This window comes from Sphaerodactylus townsendi, linkage group LG04 (assembly GCF_021028975.2).
Source record: "Sphaerodactylus townsendi isolate TG3544 linkage group LG04, MPM_Stown_v2.3, whole genome shotgun sequence".
Lineage (NCBI taxonomy): Eukaryota > Metazoa > Chordata > Lepidosauria > Squamata > Sphaerodactylidae > Sphaerodactylus > Sphaerodactylus townsendi.
In genome coordinates this window covers 150297645-150315960 of record NC_059428.1, presented here as the reverse complement: position 1 = coordinate 150315960, position 18316 = coordinate 150297645, and the positions used below count along the sequence as shown (strand labels likewise).

Sequence of the window (18316 nt, the reverse complement as noted above, 5' to 3'; positions counted from 1 at the left end):
ACTTTCCAAATGATTTATAATTCTTTTGAAGCAGTACAAATTCACACATTGTGTGTGAGAGTGCCATGAAGCCGTAACCGACTTCTGGCGACCCCAACAAGGGGGTTTCAAGGTGAGAAGCAGAGGTGATTTGCCGTTGCCTTCCTCTGCAGGATCTTCCATATCAACCTCCTTTAAGTATCGACCCTGCGTAGCTTCCGGGATCTGACAAGATCGGGTGTAGCATACCTCCTTCCCTCCTAAACTATGCATTAGACCCAGCTTGCAAGCAGTGAAGGGTAAACATCTAAAAAAAAATGTAGGAGCACAGTAGTGAACGGCCGTTAAAATTAAAAGGCAAGTCCACATTGCTTAACCCCCTGGAGAACAGGACCGTTTTTAGTCTGGTGCTTAAAAGATAACAGGGCTGATGTGAGGAGCTTATCCTGCAGTGGGGGCAGATCATTCTTGGGGTATCTCCACAGGAAAGGACGCATCTGGTGATCGCCATGTTCCTGACCCCCAAAGATAGGGACGATACCTACAGCAGGACATCAGTTGCTGATCTCATTAGACTGACAGCTTCACGCTTCCCGCCCCCTTCCCACAACAGTGGCTCTCTCGTTACCTTCCAGAATCAATAAAAATGCAATCTAACAATTTCTGTGTTTGTCTTCTCCCGGCGTCGTAATGCTTCATTTGCAAGTCAGACTGCTGTTTTGAGTCTACATAGTTCAGATAGGTGGATTAGCATATTCCGAAAAGCGACTGTGCGTCTTGGTTCCTGAAGGGGGAAAAGTCAGCTGTCTCCACCTCCCGCTAGCCAAGGTCTCCGGCTTGTGAAGATTGCTGGTTTTGGTAGTTGTTATTTCCTTGGAATGTGGAGGGTTCCCTCCTCCTTCCGCCAAGTGCAGAAATAGGTCTTTGAGGCATTTGTGACTTTTGTAGGTCATAACTCTGACACAGATACTCTTGACTTGATATCTGCTTGTGTCCTGCAACTATTTGATTTTTGTAAATGTGCACATGTTTACAAGTGCAAGTGGGACTGTGTAACTGCCAGCCTGTGGGAATGATAGAATTCCTGCAGAAAAGGTATGCGATCCTAATGACCATGTTTCACAGCATTACCTGCATGGTGATCTTGGATATTTGATCCTCCGTGTGCAGCTGAAGTGCTGGGTTACTGTGGAGCCTGTGGTTACTGCACTTCTGGGCTCCTCAGCAATCATGTGATCACTCAGAGAGCCAGCATGGTGCACTCTAATCCGGAGAATCGGGTTTGATTCCCCACTCTGCCACTTGAGCTGTGGAGGCTTATCTGGTGGACTAGATTAGCTTGTGGACTCCAACACATGCCAGCTGGGTGACCTTGGGCTAGTCACAGTTCTTTGGAGCTCTCTCAGCCCCCCCTCCCACCTCACAGGGTGTTTGTTGTGTGTCGAGGGGGGGGGGGAAGGGAAAGGAGATTGTCACAGGAGAGAAAAGGGGAGTATAAATCCAACTGTTCTTCTTCAAGATCTAAACATATCTAAAAGATCTAAAAATTAATCAGTGAAATCTCAAACCCCATTTATGAGTGTCCCTTGATGCAGAAAATATGCCTTGGGGGAGCAGAGAACTTTCAAAGGGTAGATGGGTACAAAATTTACCATTTTGTTTTGTTTGCAACAGCATGAAACATGAGTTTTGTGTATCCCTGAACATGCAATCTTGGCGATGAGAAAACATAAACTCGCCAGCAGTCTGGCTGGATTCAGTTTGTTACCAGTTGGTTTCTTAGGAAACGTTCTCTTTAGGAAATCAGTTGGGGGCATCCTGTCTTGTATGTGGAATTGATTTGGCCATAACGAATTAACCTTTCTCTGTGTAGGTACCGTCTGGCCGGCCTCCCTGGGGAGTACCAATACAAGAACATCACCAGCGCAGAGATTAATTACTGCTTGATCCAAGACCTGATCATCTGGACTCAGTATGAGATCCAGGTAGCCTCGTACAATGGAGCCGGCCTGGGAGCTTTCAGCAGAGCAGTCACAGAATACACTTTGCAAGGAGGTGAGCTCCATTCCAGGTTTTTCAAGATGGCTTTAAGATAGCAGGCCTATGATGTTTTCTTTGAAGTCTGTTTGTGTGCATACATGGATTTGACTGGGGTTGGTGGGATGTTTGCTGGATGCATGTCCTAGGTTTCCCAATTGTTCAGGCCCACCCCAGTTGCCAACCTTTCAGAAACTGAGAAGTGGGAGGAAAAATGGCCTCTGTGGTGGCACTCTAGGAATTTCCCCTGGTCTCTATGGTCTCCACCTTAGGGATTCAGCGAGGTTCCTAGAGCATCCCCTGCCATTGGCATCACATCCTCCCAATCTCCATGCTCCCCAGGCATTGCCTCCCAGACCTTTTTGCATTTGCCTACACAGTGTTGGGAGCTCTAGCACACCCCAGGGACACCCCAGTTTTGACCGATTCTGAAACAAAATGAAGAATGAAATGAGGCTACAGTTGTAGGGTTTTATGGTCTGTGGCCCCATCGCTCTGTGGCCCCATCCATTGCAGCTCCCCTCCGCCGCAACCATCCCCTCCGTTGTATATCTCTGTTCTTCCCCGCTTCATGGCAACAGCTCCTCCCTATATAAATTGTGGCTATGCTGGAAGGAGCAAAGGGTGACTTTCTTGCCTTCCTGTTAGCATTTCTGAAGAGAGCAAGCAAGTCACTGCAGTGTTTGGGGGCCGCTGGACCAATTGGGAGGACACAGCAGAAAGAGGTTCTCGTGGACTCTGCAACAGCCGCCTCCGGGAGATAGTGGAGCAATCCCTCCTCTCTACTTAGGATCTATGCATGGCTCTTGGGTCTCAACTGCAGCCCAACTATGCTAGCCTCTGACTCCAGCCTTGAAAAAGACAAGTGTCAGTAAGAAACGTTATGCACAGGGAAGGTGATGCACACTCAGTGACAACGTTGGTGCCAGATCTTTGATTCTTTTAGGAAGATGAAAAAATAATTCAGTTCAGTTTTGTTGTGATGCGTTTCTGCTGCCTGAGGCAGGACAGCTGGTTTGATCTTCACACCTTACTCCTCAACGATCAACACCAACCATACTTAGTCACAGGCAGAGTAGGTGGAATTCTCTCCTGTAACGCACCTCTTGGTGCAGACGTGCACAAGTTCCAGAATTCTTTACAGGGCGCAATTTGATCCCCTCATTATGAATTCCCACAGCTTGCCCAGTGGAGCAATAATCTCTATTGGTCAAGCCGAGGCAACATTTCCCAACTTTGCATCTCCTTTCATCGCGTCCTGCACAGTAGCCCTTGAGGGTTTTTCCTCGTGACTCTCTATTTTACAGCTCTGTTCTGATGCCATTCCAGATGCCACGTTAGCACTTTTGAGAAATCTGAAATCAGTATGCAGTGTGTCTGGCCAGGAAAACAGCAGCTGTATCTCCCCTTAGCCAGATCGGCTGCTGATTCCACCTCTGCTGCTGCACGCTCAAAAGCATTCGCACCAGTTCTTGAAGGTGGGCTGAGAGACTATTGGCTCGTCTTGAGTCCTGCCAGAGCAGAGAAATGAGATCCAAAACGGTGGGGTGTGAAGATAAAGCAGCTGGTTCGGCGTGGCCAAAGGACCCAGGTGCCTTCACACGGGAACGTCTGCTCCTAGCAGATAAGAAGAGGCTGCAGGAAAGTTGTGAGCTCGCTGATGAAACCGGTGGGCTACAAAATGTGGTGGCATCCCATCATGCTCTGCCTCACCCTCCTCCCTTCTAAGTTTCCTTGCTCCAATATACACTCAGGCTGCTGTGCATCGGGAAATAACAAAGCCACTGCTGTTTCTCTTTATGCCCGCAACTCCCCCAAAATTACACCTCACCGTGGAATTTTGAGCAGAAAACAGTGTCGTGGTCTTTGCTTTATTGAGCTGATAAAAAAAGCCACGGTTGTTAAAACTTCCAACAAGAAACAGAAGACACCAGTTCCTTTATAATCGGTATTTGGTTGGTTGGTTGGGTGGTTAGAGGGATTTGAGCAAACTGAGTGACATCATGGGTCAGTGAAAGGAAGCAAATGCCATCCTGTACTCATGGGAGACCAACTCAGAGTTAGCCAGTGTACCAAGGCTTTCCATTAGGGTTGCCACCTTCCTGTTACAGTTGATTGCTAGATGATAGAAATCGTTCCCCTTGCTGAGGTCCCTCCCTCTTCAAGCCCCTCCCTCCCCAGCAGGGGAGGAGCAAAGGGGAACTCCACCCGGGGCTTGCGTGTGCCCTGCACCCCTTCCGTGGCAACATCCATCCCTGCCCTGGAACCCCCCCTGGGGCCCCCCCCTGCCATGCCCCCGCCACGCACCCGGGGCATCACGCCCCACCCGATCCCGTTGGCGCTATGCCTCTGCTCCCCAGGACTTCACCCTAGAAAATATCCAGGTATTTCCCCACCCAGAGCTGGCAAACCTATTTCTGGTGCTGTCAAGTGACTTGGGCATTTCCTGGATGCTTCCCAAAGTCTAAGGTGGGATGATTTCAAGGGAAATGCTTCAGCTCAGTAAAAGAGACCATGCGTTGTTATAAAGAAGGTCCAGTTGGAGGATGAAATAGCAGGAAATTGTGGGAGGGGAATCTCCAGTTGAGATCCTGGAGAATTGATTTGAGCCATATATGACAATCCTGGGCTAGCTGAACCAATGTTCTGACAAAGTTGAAGGTGCACATGGTATTCCTGTGGGCCAGCAGAAGACCTTGTGCTTTTCACACAGAGGCCCCACTTTCATTACCCAGCATCTCCAGTTGAATAATCAAGGAGAAGATCACAGGAAAGGTCTCTGCTTGAGATTTTGGGAATCAGCTGACAGTGAAAGTAGGCCCTGTTTCACAATTTATATGTTCCATGCTTTGGATTTAGGGCTGGACTTGCCACTGTTGACCCATGCTTGCCATCATGTATCCATCTGGGATATGGGCCAGGAGTTCCTTCTCCAAAACGGTCTTAACATATGCAGCCTTCCAAAAAAAACTACCCACCGTAGAAGCGCTTGTCCTCCTGGAGTCAAAAAACACAATGGAAAAGCCAATTAAAATAATGATTTTGTGAATAATTCCCCACGTATTTTGAATATTCTCACTGAGGGAAGTTCTTCAGCTCATAATGAGGCATAAAGTTGCATCTGTTCCCATCGCTCAAGTTGCCGAGGCGCTGCGGCAGTTTGGCCGTTGAAGAATTTCCCCTGACAAAGATATCCAAAATGCTCTGGGAATGATTCGTTTAAATCATTATTGCACATAATTGGCTTTGCCCATCGCCTGTTCTCTGCCATTGGTGAAGCCCTCTTACATTTGTTTGCACAAGCTGCTCCAAGAGGAGCCGCCTTCCAGGATTTCGGTATGCCAACAAGAGCTCTACATTGAACCTGTTCACAGTAGCGACGAGCAGATTTCCTCCATTCCGTTCGCTTAATTGCTCTGTGGGCTCACTTTGCCTCACCTTCCCTGAATTCTGCATTGTAAGTAGGAGGATGGGCACCGCAGGGCTAGGATTGTGTTCAAAGCATTATATCCCATTGCTGTCCCTCCTCATCCCCAAACATTCCCCTCCTTAGGCTCCGCCTCCAAATATCCAGGAATTTCTCAACCCATCATTGGCAACTTTAAGAACATAAGAAAGAGCCTGCTGGATCAGACCAGAGTGCATCTAGTCCAGCGCCCTGCTACTCGCAGTGGCCCACCAGGTGCCTTGGGGAGCTCACAGGCAGGATGTGAAAGCAATGGCCTGCTGCTGCTGCTGCTGCTCCCGAGCACCGGGTCTGCTAAGGCATCTGCAACCTCAGATCAAGGAGGATCAAGACTGGTAGCCATAGATCGACTTCTCCTCCATAAATTTGCCCAAGCCCCTTTTAAAGTTATTTTTATTTATTTATTTATGTATTTATTTATTTATTTATTATTGAGTTTTATATACCGCCCTACCCCTGGAGGGCTCTGGGCGGTGCACACCATAACTTCACAACAAAATACAACCAGAACAGATAGAGCAAACAACAAATACAGAATATAATAAACAACACAGGCTGCATTAACTATTAAAAAACTAAAAAATCCATTAAAATACACCGGTCAATACAGTAAAGCAATAAAACCCTTATTAAAACCCTCCCAAGGAGTGGGGAACGCTAGGTCCCATTGATGTTAAAGGGACCCCAGATGAAAGGAGACGAAAAGGGGGCATTCCAATCAGTGGCTGGTCACTCCAAAGGCCCAGGTTAGTGGCCATCTTCCTGTTAGGTTAGTGTTCAGTTAGCTATCCAGGTTAGTGGCCATCACACCTCCTGTGGCAGCACCAATCCAAACACCAATTACGCGTTGTGTGAAGAAATGTTTCCTTTTATTAGTCCTAATTCTTCCCACCAGCATTTTCAATGTATGCCCCCTGGTTTTAGTACTGTGTGAAAGAGAGAAAAAATTCTCTCTGTCGACATTTTCTACCCCAGGCATAATTTTGTAGGGTTCAATCATATCCCCCCTCAGACGTCTCGTCTCCAAACTAAAGAGTTCCAAACGCTGCAGCCTCTCCTCATAAGGATGGTTCTCCAGTCCCTCAATCATCCTCGTTGCCCTTCTCTGCACTTTTTCTATCTCTTCGATATCCTTTCTGAGATGTGGCGACCAGAACTGAACACAGTACTCCAAGTGCGGTCTCACCACTGCTTTATATAAGAGCACGGCAATCTTTGCAGTTTTATTATCAATTCCTTTCCTAATTATCCCCAGCTTACTCAGGGCCCTTGTACATGCATTGATTCCAGTTCTGAAACAAGACCTTGAATGCCTGGATTCAGAAGAGGACTTTGAAGCCCTCTCCAGCCTCGCGCTTCCTTTCTCACACTAGTCCTGGTTGTACCCCGTGGGTGTTCCTTTCGGGTTTGACTGTTTCTCTCCGTAGACCTTTCAGGCTGTTCCAGCACTTGTTCCACCCCCTTCTGCCCCCAGATTGCTTCCATGCCTCCAATTTCTTCCCCAGACTCCATCAATTGGCTCTAATGTGGCTTGCTTGAGATGATGGGATCGCGTTCATCCTTTATTGACCAGCTGTCTGTAGTCGTTTATAAATATATAAATCCTCGCATTGTGAGCGGGAAGTGCTCCCGTGTGCATTAGGGGAGGCCGTCTGAGACAGGTGTTTAGAATGCAGGAGAGCATAAAAAGCCCTCTTCATTCTTGGGCAAGAATCATTAAGCACTTGATAGATAGAGGTTGGTGGGTAGATGAAACGCTGGGCGTTCGTGGTCTGTTTTTACGTTAGTGCTTCGTAATGCGGACAGATGACTCCGACGTGGACATGGCCCATGTGCTAATGGGGATATTATTGAACTGTGTATGATTAGACTTTCCCTTTTGAAGGTCTCGTGGTTCAGAGTGGAAGGAGGCCAGCAGAGGAGCAGGCGGCTTAGTCCTGGCCTAATTTGAGGCATTATTAATGTCAGAACCTCCCCGCAAAATGATGGGTTTTCCTTTTATTGCTCCGTAGTTGGAGGAGGTCCAGACGTTCACCGCTTGCCACCATTTTTCATCCCCAAATAAAATAAACAGCTCTTAAATCCAGGAGCAATTGCAGAAGGAATGGAATCGGTCAGGAAGGAAGGAGGAGAGAAAGGAGTTGCGTATCGTGCTACAAATGTGTAGTGCACCCAGGCATTTCTTGAGATCTTCTTGGCATATTTGATTTAGGAGCCGAGGGTGTAGCCAGTGAGCAACAAGGGCAGGAGACAGATCAAGGGAAATAGCGACCAGAATGGCTCCTCAGCAAAGGTGATACAGGCAGCGAAAGAGCTCCTTCCTGAGCAAGGGGTCATCTTCTCCCTTTTTCAGACAAGCTTTCTTAAGTTTTCAGCTCAACCTCAGGGGCAGCCAATTTGAAATGTTAACTTTGGATGCATTTCTGATTGATTAAAGGTGATGAGAAGGCCACCCTCCTATTCTACGAGTCAAGTAAGTGCATGGTCTTTAAGAAGGAGGTGGAGGAGGAGTTTGGATTTATATCCCCCTCTTTCTCTCCTGTATGGAGACTCAAAGGGGCTTACAATCTCCTTTCCCTTCTTCTCCCACAACAAACACCTTGTCAGGTGGGTGGGGCTGACAGAGCTCCAAAGAACTGTGACTAGCCCAAGGTCACCCAGCTGGCATGCACTGGAGTGCACAAGCTAGTCTGGTTCCCCAGATCAGCCTCCACAGTTCAAGTGGCAGACCCGGTTCTCCAGATTAGAGTTCACCTGCTCCTAACTGCTACGCCACTGCCTGCAAGTTGGGAAGAACACCTGCAGCGATAAGCAACCCTTTTTTGGCCTGAGTGCTGGAAAACTGCATCATCCACCTGGGTAGCTGTCGGTGTGCCAGCAAGCAAAAGATACAGGCAAGAGACAGTAGTAGCAGGCAGAGGGCCATACCTATGTGCCGAGCAGAAATAACCTGGCCTGTTGCTGATCAGCATGTGTGCAAGAGCCTGTCCCTAAGCTTGAAAAAGCTGATAACTGCCTGGGAGGATTTCATGAACTGCTCACCTACTGCATCTTCCTGCCGACCGAGTCTTGGCTCTGCCAAGAATCAGCACGAAGCCTTGTGAGGAAAATCTCCAGTGCCCCTGAAACGTGGGCTTCCATTCTAAACAAGGAGACACTTGTCAGAAGTCAATTCCCTTACATCCATTGGAGGAGATTTTGAGAAGCCCTTGAAACGAATGGTGGTTGCCGTTGGTAAGTAGCTGTCAGGTTGCTAAATCTACTTTCTTAACGACCCAAGAAGGCAGGGATCTATAGATGTTTTCACAAAAACTGCAGCTGTTTATGAACATTTATTTGGCGTGAGCACCATCATCAAAGTCAGTAGGCATAACTCAGTGGGACACCTGAAAGTTGATGGAAGACAAAATGCTGCTTTTTCAACGATGGTCTGTCCTGTGTATATTTTTTTCTCACTGATACTCAGCAACATCTTCTAGGAGACAAAGTAAATGCAGATTCTTTTTTTTTAAATCCAAATGAATGTGCCCGCTCATCATTGCTTCGGGCTTGCTTAATTCAGAAAACGATGGATCAGGTCTTCGGAGTCATTCTGGAATTCGTCTTTCCTTGAAAATGTGGAGAAAGGGCCTTGCAACATGTTAGAGTTTCACTGTGCAAATAATGTTCCTCTGACTCATCCCTTAGAAAGCTGTTTCGGTCTGAAAAAAAAATCCAGAAACCGAATGAAGCAAGGTGTGCTCTGCTTTTTATAGACTGCACATTAATCAAAGAGACCTGACATCATGTTTTCAGAGCTTGCAACGATGTCCCTTCCTCTGTGCCTGGGGGATTGCTTTCTGCCTGGCCGAAGCAGTGGTCTAAGTAAATGGCCCTAGCTGTGTGGGTTGGGATGGCCTCAGTTCTCTAAGGCTTCGTCTTCAGTAGATAGAGTAATTTTCATAGCACCCTGAAGATTAAAAAGCTGATGAAACCCTGAATATAGAAGAAGAGTTGGATTTATATCCCCCTTTTCTGTCCTATAGGAGACTCAAAGGGGCTTACAAACTCCTTTCCCTTCTCCCTCACCACAAATACCCTGTGAAGTAGGTGGGGCTGAGAGAGCTCCGAAGAACTGTGACTAGCCCACAGTCACCCAGCTGGCGTGTGTTGGGAGTGTACAGGGTAATCTGAATTCCCCAGATAAGCCTTCACAGATCACGTGGCAGAGCGGGGAATCAAACCCCGTTCCTCCAGATTAAAGTACACCTGCTCTTAACCACTATGCCACTGCTGCTGTTTCCAGAACCATATGGCTTTCAAGTTCTCCACTGAAAAGTCAATGGTCTCTCTATCATCTGTCTATCTATCTACTGTGCCATCAAGTCATGGCCAGGTTATGGTGACCCTCATGGAGTTTTTAAAGCAAGAGACTAGGGCTTATTCCGCACATGCAGAATAATGCACTTTCAAACTGCTTTCAGTGCTCTTTGAAGCTGTGCGGAATAGCAAAATCCACTTGCAAACAGTTGTGAAAGTGGTTTGAAATCGCATTATTTTGCGTGTGTGGGAGGGGCCTAACAGAGGCGCTTTGCCATTGCCTGCCTCTGTGTAGCAGCCCTGGACTTCCTCGGCATCCAAGTACTAACCAGGGCCAACTTAGCTTCTGCTTAGCTTCTGAGATCTTGCTTCAAAGGGCTTCTGGGAACTCAAGTTTGGGGAATGATGTTTACACTTTGTTGTTAGAGATCTAGCTGTCTAGATCTAGAATAACTCTACCCAGATTCCACCAGAAGGGGAAAACCATGTGAATCAGAGAATGATTTGACAGTATGGGAAAGGGTATTTTTTATTGCCCAGTATTTTTTATTGCCCAGAAGGGCAGACTGTTCCAAACATTTTTTGTGCAAAACATAGCAGAGAGAATCTTATTTCTAATAAGCCATTCTGTGCATTTCTAAACTGGCATGCTTACTTGGAAGGATGTTCTCTTGAAATCCATGAAAAAAAATGTGTTGGTTTGTGGTATACCCCAGAGCCACGTGTTCAGCTGGGTTTTAAAATTTAGTCAGGAAGGAGCGATCCAGCCGTCCTCAAGTCTGCCATATTTACTGGTGGAAACTGACATCCTGAAATATCCCGGACTTCTTTTGGACACCTTTGCTAAATGTTTATCTTTTGAAGTGACCCACCTGGCTTTTGGCATATTCACAAGGAGCTTGTCACATGAGGTGCGCATTTTGCTTAAACCTCCCTCTTGTTTTTCGATTAGTTTTGCTGCCGAAGCTCATTGGGTGGCTCCCATTCACACCACCTCCCTGACCTTTCCTGCTATGAGCAGTTTCAGAATGCTACATCTTCGCCTGCAGTTCAGGCAGCCTGATTTCTAATGCCTTTCCAACCAAACAAACTTTCTCAGGAGGGGAACATAAAGGCTGAGTCCCGTTGCACCTATGCCACCGTAGATTTTGGGGACGTTCCTCCATTTTGCCGTAAAACAGCTGACTTTGCACACCCGGGGGCAGAGTTGTGAGGCATTTGCCTCCGGTGATATTTACATTGTGTGATAGGAAGGATATTATTTTTTCTTACACTCAGGCCCAAGCTGTCTATTGGTACATTCGTATCTCTATGCGACACACACACAACTGTCGTCAGCATCTTTCATACAGGCTGTAGCTCTGTCACTTTCTATGGATTGCATACTTCTTCCTGATAAATCCATTAATATGGATTTTTCACGCTCTCGCACACACAAAACGCTTACGCGTATTAGCCAGGCTTGTTTTACCCACGTAGCAAATGCATTCGTTGAGATTCAGATGTTGACTTTCTTTAAAGAAACCTGAAGATAAATTATGCCATAAATCATGATTTCCAGATCCGCAGTTTTTCCAGTCATGGTTTTATCAACTGTCCCCTCGTTCCCCTGGGTCCTTTGCAACAGGTATCTTTTGCGCTGTGATGATGTATTCCGGCTTTGGAACGTTACTGTCAAACTGAGACAGAATATTTTCCGCTGCAAAACAAAGGAAAATAGCATCATCTTACACCAGGTTGCGGGGAATGTTCTCAGTAAGTAGATATTTATATTTGGTCAGGCTTATACGAAGCGTTGCCCCAAATGCAGAAAGGGGAAGGAGTTATGAATGCTGTGTGTACCTGTGGCACTGTTTGGAGAGACTTTGCATTCTCGCACAATTGGCGGCCCCCTTGGGAGAATCCCCCTGTTTTTCAAAGGCTGTCTGAGCCCTCAAAGCAAACAGTGGTGCTGAAAGGTACACCAGCAGTAAAATGCTCACGCACAGCTTCTATAGGCCAGCTCTGTATGAAATGCTTTCAAAACACTCTCTCTGGCATCTCCCCTGAGGTCACATCTCTTATCAAAGTAGGAAGTAGGCCTCCCCACCAAGGCCCAAACTCTTCTTCTTTCTGGTTGTGGTGGGTTTTCCGGGCTGTGTGGCCGGGGTCTGGTAGATCTGGTCAGACCACGGCCACACAGCCTGGAAAACCCACCACAACCAGTTGAATCTGGCCATGAAAGCCTTCGACAATACATCTTCCTTTTTTCTCTTCCTAGCATGTTTTATTTTCTGGACATGGCAAATTGACCCTGTCCCAGTCTGCTCAGTGCAGCAGCAGCAACCGAGACCGGTGGCCCAGTGGGAGTCAGGCAGATCTGAGCCAAACATCTCCTGGATCCTCCCTTGTGCGAGTCCTGATTAAATTGACTGGAGTTGTGCAAAAATCACTACCGTTCATTTGATCGGGGCCAAGAGAATTTACCGGTGGGTTGGGATCCATGTTCATTTTCCATCTCAGGGGTAGGGGAATTTGTATTTTCTATTTTGGATGCCAGAATATCTTGTGGTGGCAAGGAGTGTAGTTGTCAAGCTTATTTGACACATGCACGATACAAACACACAGGTACACACAGATTGATGGAGGAGAAGTTGATCTCTGGCTACCAATCTTGATCCACCTTGATCTGAGGTTGCAAATGCCTTAGCAGACCAGGTGCTCGGGAGCAGCAGAAGGCTCTTGTTTTCACATCTTGCCTGGGAGCTCCCAAAGGCATCTGGTGGGCCCCTGCAAGTAGCAGAGTGCTGGACTAGATGGACTCTGGTCTGATCCAGCAGGCTCCTTCTTATGTTCTTCTGTTCTTACACCGACATCCCTGTATGCACACTAGTCCATGGGTCAGTTGATTTTCACTGAGATAAGCTGAGCACCTCCTTCTGCTTCATTGCTTCTTGCAATTTTCACCAAGAGTTATCCCTTCTCTTCACATGTTAGCAGACTTGCCCCATCTGTTGGCGATTCTCTTATATGTGATATGAGATGATGCATGAATGTATTGCGGATGCGAGAGACGCAGAAGGTTGTTGGGACTCTAAAGGACCTGCCGATTAATCACATACATGTTGTAACTTAAGGAATCAAGTTGAGGGATGGGAAAATTAAAGAGATGAATTATTTCTGTCGTGGCACTCTTGCATGTATATCACTCTTCTGCGTTTTGCCAACAACCGGTAGGGAAGACAATCTTTCTTGCCAAGAGAGCTTTACACGTAAAGGTATAGTGGTTGTCTTTGCAGTTCCTCTTACGTAAATACATTATGGTACATGCTGCGCCATTATCAAAACAGATTTAGTGGGAATATTTTGTATTTTGATGGTTGCTCTGTTGGGCGTGTTCTGTTGGGCAGGAGTTCCACCCTCACCAAACTACTAGGATGGGAAAAGTTTCAGCAGCATCATATGCAGAGTTACATCCTTTTCATGAGCCCGGTATGGGATAATTTTTCGTAGAATCATACTGTTGGCGATTCAAAAATATAGATAAAATGGGGCCATTCTGGAACCCAATCTGACAGTCACAGTTTTGGCTAATCCCTGTTCATTCGTAGAAGACTCCCACTCACTAGATTTCACCCCTAGTCTCTGATTTTTAAGTGCAAAAATAATAATAAATGAAACGTTAATGTTGAGTTGCCAATAGTAGTTAAAAAAATTACTTGCCATTGTTGCTGATGTTCTTTTTTGGTTTGCAAATGGCAGCCGGGCATGATTGCAGCTCACGTACTTGATGACACCCATTTAGCATGTAAATCATCTGAGGTGGTGAAATTTCAATCCTCGTTTTTTTTTCCCTTAAGAGAAAAAAGGTATTGCTCACGCCTGATCTTTAGCCTGCAGGATTCGGTTGGGTAGAAGTATTCATTTTTCACCACCACATCAGTATTAGCAGGCCAACAGAAGGATATGCAGTAATTCGAGTATGGCCATACAATAGTCTGCTGGGAGAGGTATGGTGGTGGGGGGGGGAGTGTTCTCCTGTTCTGTGGGAGTTCGTTTCTAAAGCTGCAGGCTCCTACTACAATCCCAGATGATTGAGAGAGATTCATTCACCCATCATCGTCTGTGCTTCTGTCTCGAGTCTCCGAGTAAATTTCCTTTGTGGAAGGATGAGGTAGAGGAACCGTTCTGTCGGTCCATCCCCCCCCCCCCTTGGCCCATTGAAGGAATCTCCAGCAGAAAATGAGAAATAACCAAATTAACTTTCTTTTAAAGTCACTATTGAGTATCAGGAACATAAATCACAGGTCTCTCTCTCTCTCTCTCTTGTTTTTTCCCCTGTGAAACATGAGCGATGGCTAAAGACCTTCTCTCCTTTCTCCCGTTTCTTCTCTCCACATGCAATCGATTTTTATTTGCTGTCCTCCGGACTGGGTCGTGCAGTGCCTACAGCGCCGCCGCAGAATGTCCAAGTGGAAGCTGTGAACTCCACCACCATTCAGTTCCTGTGGAACCCTCCTCCACAACAGTTCATCAACGGGATCAATCAGGGATACAAGGTATGGATGAATACACAGTGCAGCTGTTTGCACTGGGGTCGTGGCTTATTAGTAGGGCATCTGCATTGCATGTGCATGGCCCCAGGGTCAATCACCAGCATTTCTGATTAAAGGGCAGGTGGTATAGAAGTCCTCCAACTGTGATCCCCTGGAAGCTTCTAAAATAAGATAAATACTGTTGTTGGACCACCAGTGGATTAGCTGGCTTAGTGGAAGGCGGCTTCACATGTCTGCGTGATGTCGTTCTGTAGATCTGGTGGATATGGGAAGCACTGTCAAATCACAGCTGACATGGTGAGCCAGCGTGGCGTGGTGGTTAAGAGCAGGTGCGCTCTAATCTGGAGAACCGGTTTTGATTCCCCGCTCTGTCACTCGAGCTGTGGAGGCTTATCTGGTGAACTTCATTCGCTTGTGCACTCCAACACATGCCAGCTGGGTGACCTTGGGCTAGTCACAGTTCTTCAGAGCTCTCTTAGCCTCACCCACCTCACAGGGTGTTTGTTGTTTGGGGGGGGAGGTAAAGGAGATTGTCAGCCCCTTTGAATCTCCTTACAGGAGAGAAAGGTGAGATATAAATCCAAATGCTGTTTCTTCTTCTATAGGGTCTTCAAGGCCAGAGACATTCAGAGCTGGTCTGGCATTGCCTGCCCCTGTGTCATGACCCTTCACTTCCTTAGTGGTCTCCCATCCAACTACCAGCCAGGGCTGACCCTTCTTAGCTTCTAATATCTGGCAAGATTGGGTTCTCTCCTCATACTGGACCAAGCTACTCATTTGGAGCCAGTCGGGTTATCTTCAGGTGATTTCTGGCATAGTTTTACCAGCTGGTCAACATAGAATTGTCTCATAGGTTTCCTGTGAGGGCCACTGTGATCCATTGGAAAGGTCTTTGGCTCCAGTTCCTCCCTGAGCCAAAGGGCTGGAATTCTTCCATTGCTTTTGCGCACAGCCGAAGCTTGTACTGAGTCCAAGGGACGGGCTCTGAATACCCTAACTGCTGTTATTTTGATCACGGGTCTCAGACGCTCGTTTCAAACTGGGCTCCTTTCAAAAAAATAAAAGTTAAAACAGCTTCCTGTCGGGCTTTTGTTTTATACTCCTCCACTATTTAAACCAAGTATTCTTTAGTGTGTGTGTGTGTGGGGGGGATACAGAAAAGCCTACAAGGGCTGATCCATACTTGTCAACAGGTAGCGTTCTCCTTGTTTTTCGCTGTCAACTTCCTACTCTCCTTTCCTTTAATTCCTTTAGACAGAACAGCTTTGCAGTTTGTACTTCTCTTACAGACTTTTTCCCCCCCCGTACAATGTGGGCAGTGTGGGAAGGACATTTCTACCACATTTACTTGCACCGCATAATTTGCGTAGTGATTTACAAATTACACATAGTCATAATTTTGCGTCTCGGCTTGCCAGCCGAGTTCCTCCCATCGCGCGTTTCTTTCTTCTCTCAGCAAAAGCACTCAGCTTCCTTTTAGGGGACTGCATCGCGCTAAACTCTTGGAAAGCGTGGATATGTAAAAGCACAGCCGTTGACATTTGGACACTTCCATTGTACTTGGTAGATATAATTTAGAAAAGCAAAACCAGCCCCTTTTCTCGTGTTTTGTCATTGGGAGGCTGTTTCTTTTCTTGGATTTTGGCTTGAATTCTGGTGAGGCTTTCAAGGTTGGTTTGACAATTCCAGGAGAAAGGAGGGCAGGGAACAGAACCCATCCTGCCTTCTCCACTGTGGCTAAGAAGCCGGTTCTTGTTATCTGGAACATGTATACAAGGGAGATGGCTGGATTTGGGATACCTGCTGTTGAGGTTTATGGACAGGTCCCAGGAGATTCCAGAGTGCCAGGAAACCATGCCCGTGCTGTTCTGTAGGCCAATGCAAAATTACTCTGCTTGAAATCAGTGGGCCTAGATTGGAATAACGCTGCATAGGTTTACAGTGTTGGCACACACCATTCTTTCCATCTCTCCCCTTCATCACGGCAACATGAAAATAACCACAGCTCAGTCATGGTGTATTCAGAAGGTCCCAGTTCAATCTAGTTTTCAGTCTGGCATACCCAAAAGGAAGCCTGCAGAAAGGGAGAGAAAAGCCCTTTCTGTGCTCCTGCTCTGGAGATCTATTGCTTGTCAGAGCAGACAGTATTGAGCCAGGTGCTTTGGTGCTCTGACTTGGTGTGGGGGAGTTGCACATGTCCCTACAACCTTCTTCATGTGTTCACTCCCCTCTCCTTCTGACACTCCCATGGAAACGGTTCCAGTTCCAGTTGTTTCTGAGGTTAGGACTGACTTTGCAGTTTGCTGTTCTGGCCGATGCAAAATTCTGAAGCCATTTTTAGACCCCCCCCTCCCTTTGCCAAATCTCCTGGGGAAAAAATTGAACTTTTCTGTGTAGTAGTTCAGAGCAGGTGCACTCTAATCTGGAGAACCGGGTTTGACTCCCCGCTCTGCCACTTGAGCTGTGGACACTTATCTGGGGAACCGGATTAGCTTGTGCACTCCAACACACCAGCTGGGTGACTTTGAGCTGGTCACATTTCTTTGGAGCTCTCTCAGCCCCACCTACCTCACAGGGTGTTTGTTGTGGGGGGAGGGAAGGGAAAGGAGATTTGTCAGCTCCTTTGTGTCTCCTTACAGGAGAGAAAGAGGGGATATAAATCCAAACTCTTCTTCTTCTTTCCATGTGGCTTGCCTGAAGGCAGTAAAACCAGTGCCCACGTGCACCAAGCGGCCAGGACTTTGAGCCTTGTTTACCTGCTCCTAGGGTCAATTAGTGTCAATTAACCATAATTAACATCATTGAGCAGGGCTCATTCAGCTGCAGAGGACTCTTGTGATATGAAAGGTAATGAAGGGAGCGGATTGGAAAAGCCTTTCCAGCCACGTAAAGGGCTGTTCTTTTTTGGCTTGTTTGATTTCAGTTCCAGGAGGGGAAAGGCTGCCAAATCTTCAGAACATTTGGAGCTTGGCTTTCTTTTGGGCTTCATTAAGCAGCAGGCTCTGAAATCCTGGCTCGAGCACTCTTATGCACAGATCCTGAATAAAGAGCGGGGGCCTCGGCCACCTCAGTGGTCTGCTCAACCCCAAACCCACTTTCTCTTTTTAAGAAGGAGACAAGGTTATGAACAGAATGGCAGTCCTTGAACATGTGACTTGCATGATGTGGGGGTCTCAAGATCCACACCTGACGTCACCTCGTGAAGAATCGTTCATTTATTTAAAACAGGCCTAGACCACCTTTCTTCCAGCACACTTAGTACCAAAAGTTGGGTAACATCTCCTGAAATTTCTGTTGACCTTCACATTACAGAGATCCAGTGATGTACTGGGGAAAAATGGCACCTGGGGCAACACCTGCTCTGGATGTGCCCCCACCCCACCCATCTGGCTCTTTTCTTTGGCAAGCGCCCCCCATGTGACCCAATGGGGGGCCCCAGGGTTAGTTGTCCCCCCATGTTCCTCTGGCAGATACACCACTGCGGAGAACAATTCCTTGGAGGAAATGATGATGTCTGAGGGCAAACTTTGTGATATACCACAGATTCCAGGTGAAATTCTCCCCCAGTTCCTCCAGTAATTTCCCCAGGCCAGAGTTCGAAGCCCTAGCTGTGGAGCAGGCAAGCCAGGGCCCTTCTTCCAAACTGATTGCAGACCTGCTCCTGGTTCCTTTGCATAGGCTGGCTCTGTGGGTCTCGCTGGGCATTCTGCTGTCTACCCTTTCAGGCCCAGCCCTTGGAAGGCCTGCCTCTAACCTTCTCAACCTGGCCTTTTTTCTCAGGATTACCTTGGAACGGAGCACTCTAGACCAGTGGTCCTCAACCTTCCTAATGCCGTGACCCTTTAATACAGTTCCTCATGTTGTGGTGACCCCCAGCCCTAACATTTATCCATTTTACAGATGGAGAACACTGATGCAGGGAGTCTTAGGCGACCCCTGTGAAAGGGTCGTTAGACCCCCAAAGGGGTCGTGACCCACAGGTTGAGAACCACTGCTCTAG

General features: G+C 47.2%; 1 protein-coding gene across 6 annotated transcripts in view; it reads left to right on the top strand.

Annotated features, from left to right (window-relative positions):
* SDK1 (sidekick cell adhesion molecule 1) overlaps positions 1-18316 on the top strand; it is a 536293-nt gene that overhangs the window by 375454 nt on the left and 142523 nt on the right. For all 6 annotated transcript variants that reach the window (XM_048493601.1, XM_048493596.1, XM_048493599.1 and 3 more), the window contains 2 exons: positions 1853-2034; positions 14204-14319. In XM_048493601.1, coding sequence (XP_048349558.1) covers positions 1853-2034; positions 14204-14319 — 298 coding nt within the window. The remainder of the gene's footprint in view (positions 1-1852; positions 2035-14203; positions 14320-18316) is intronic.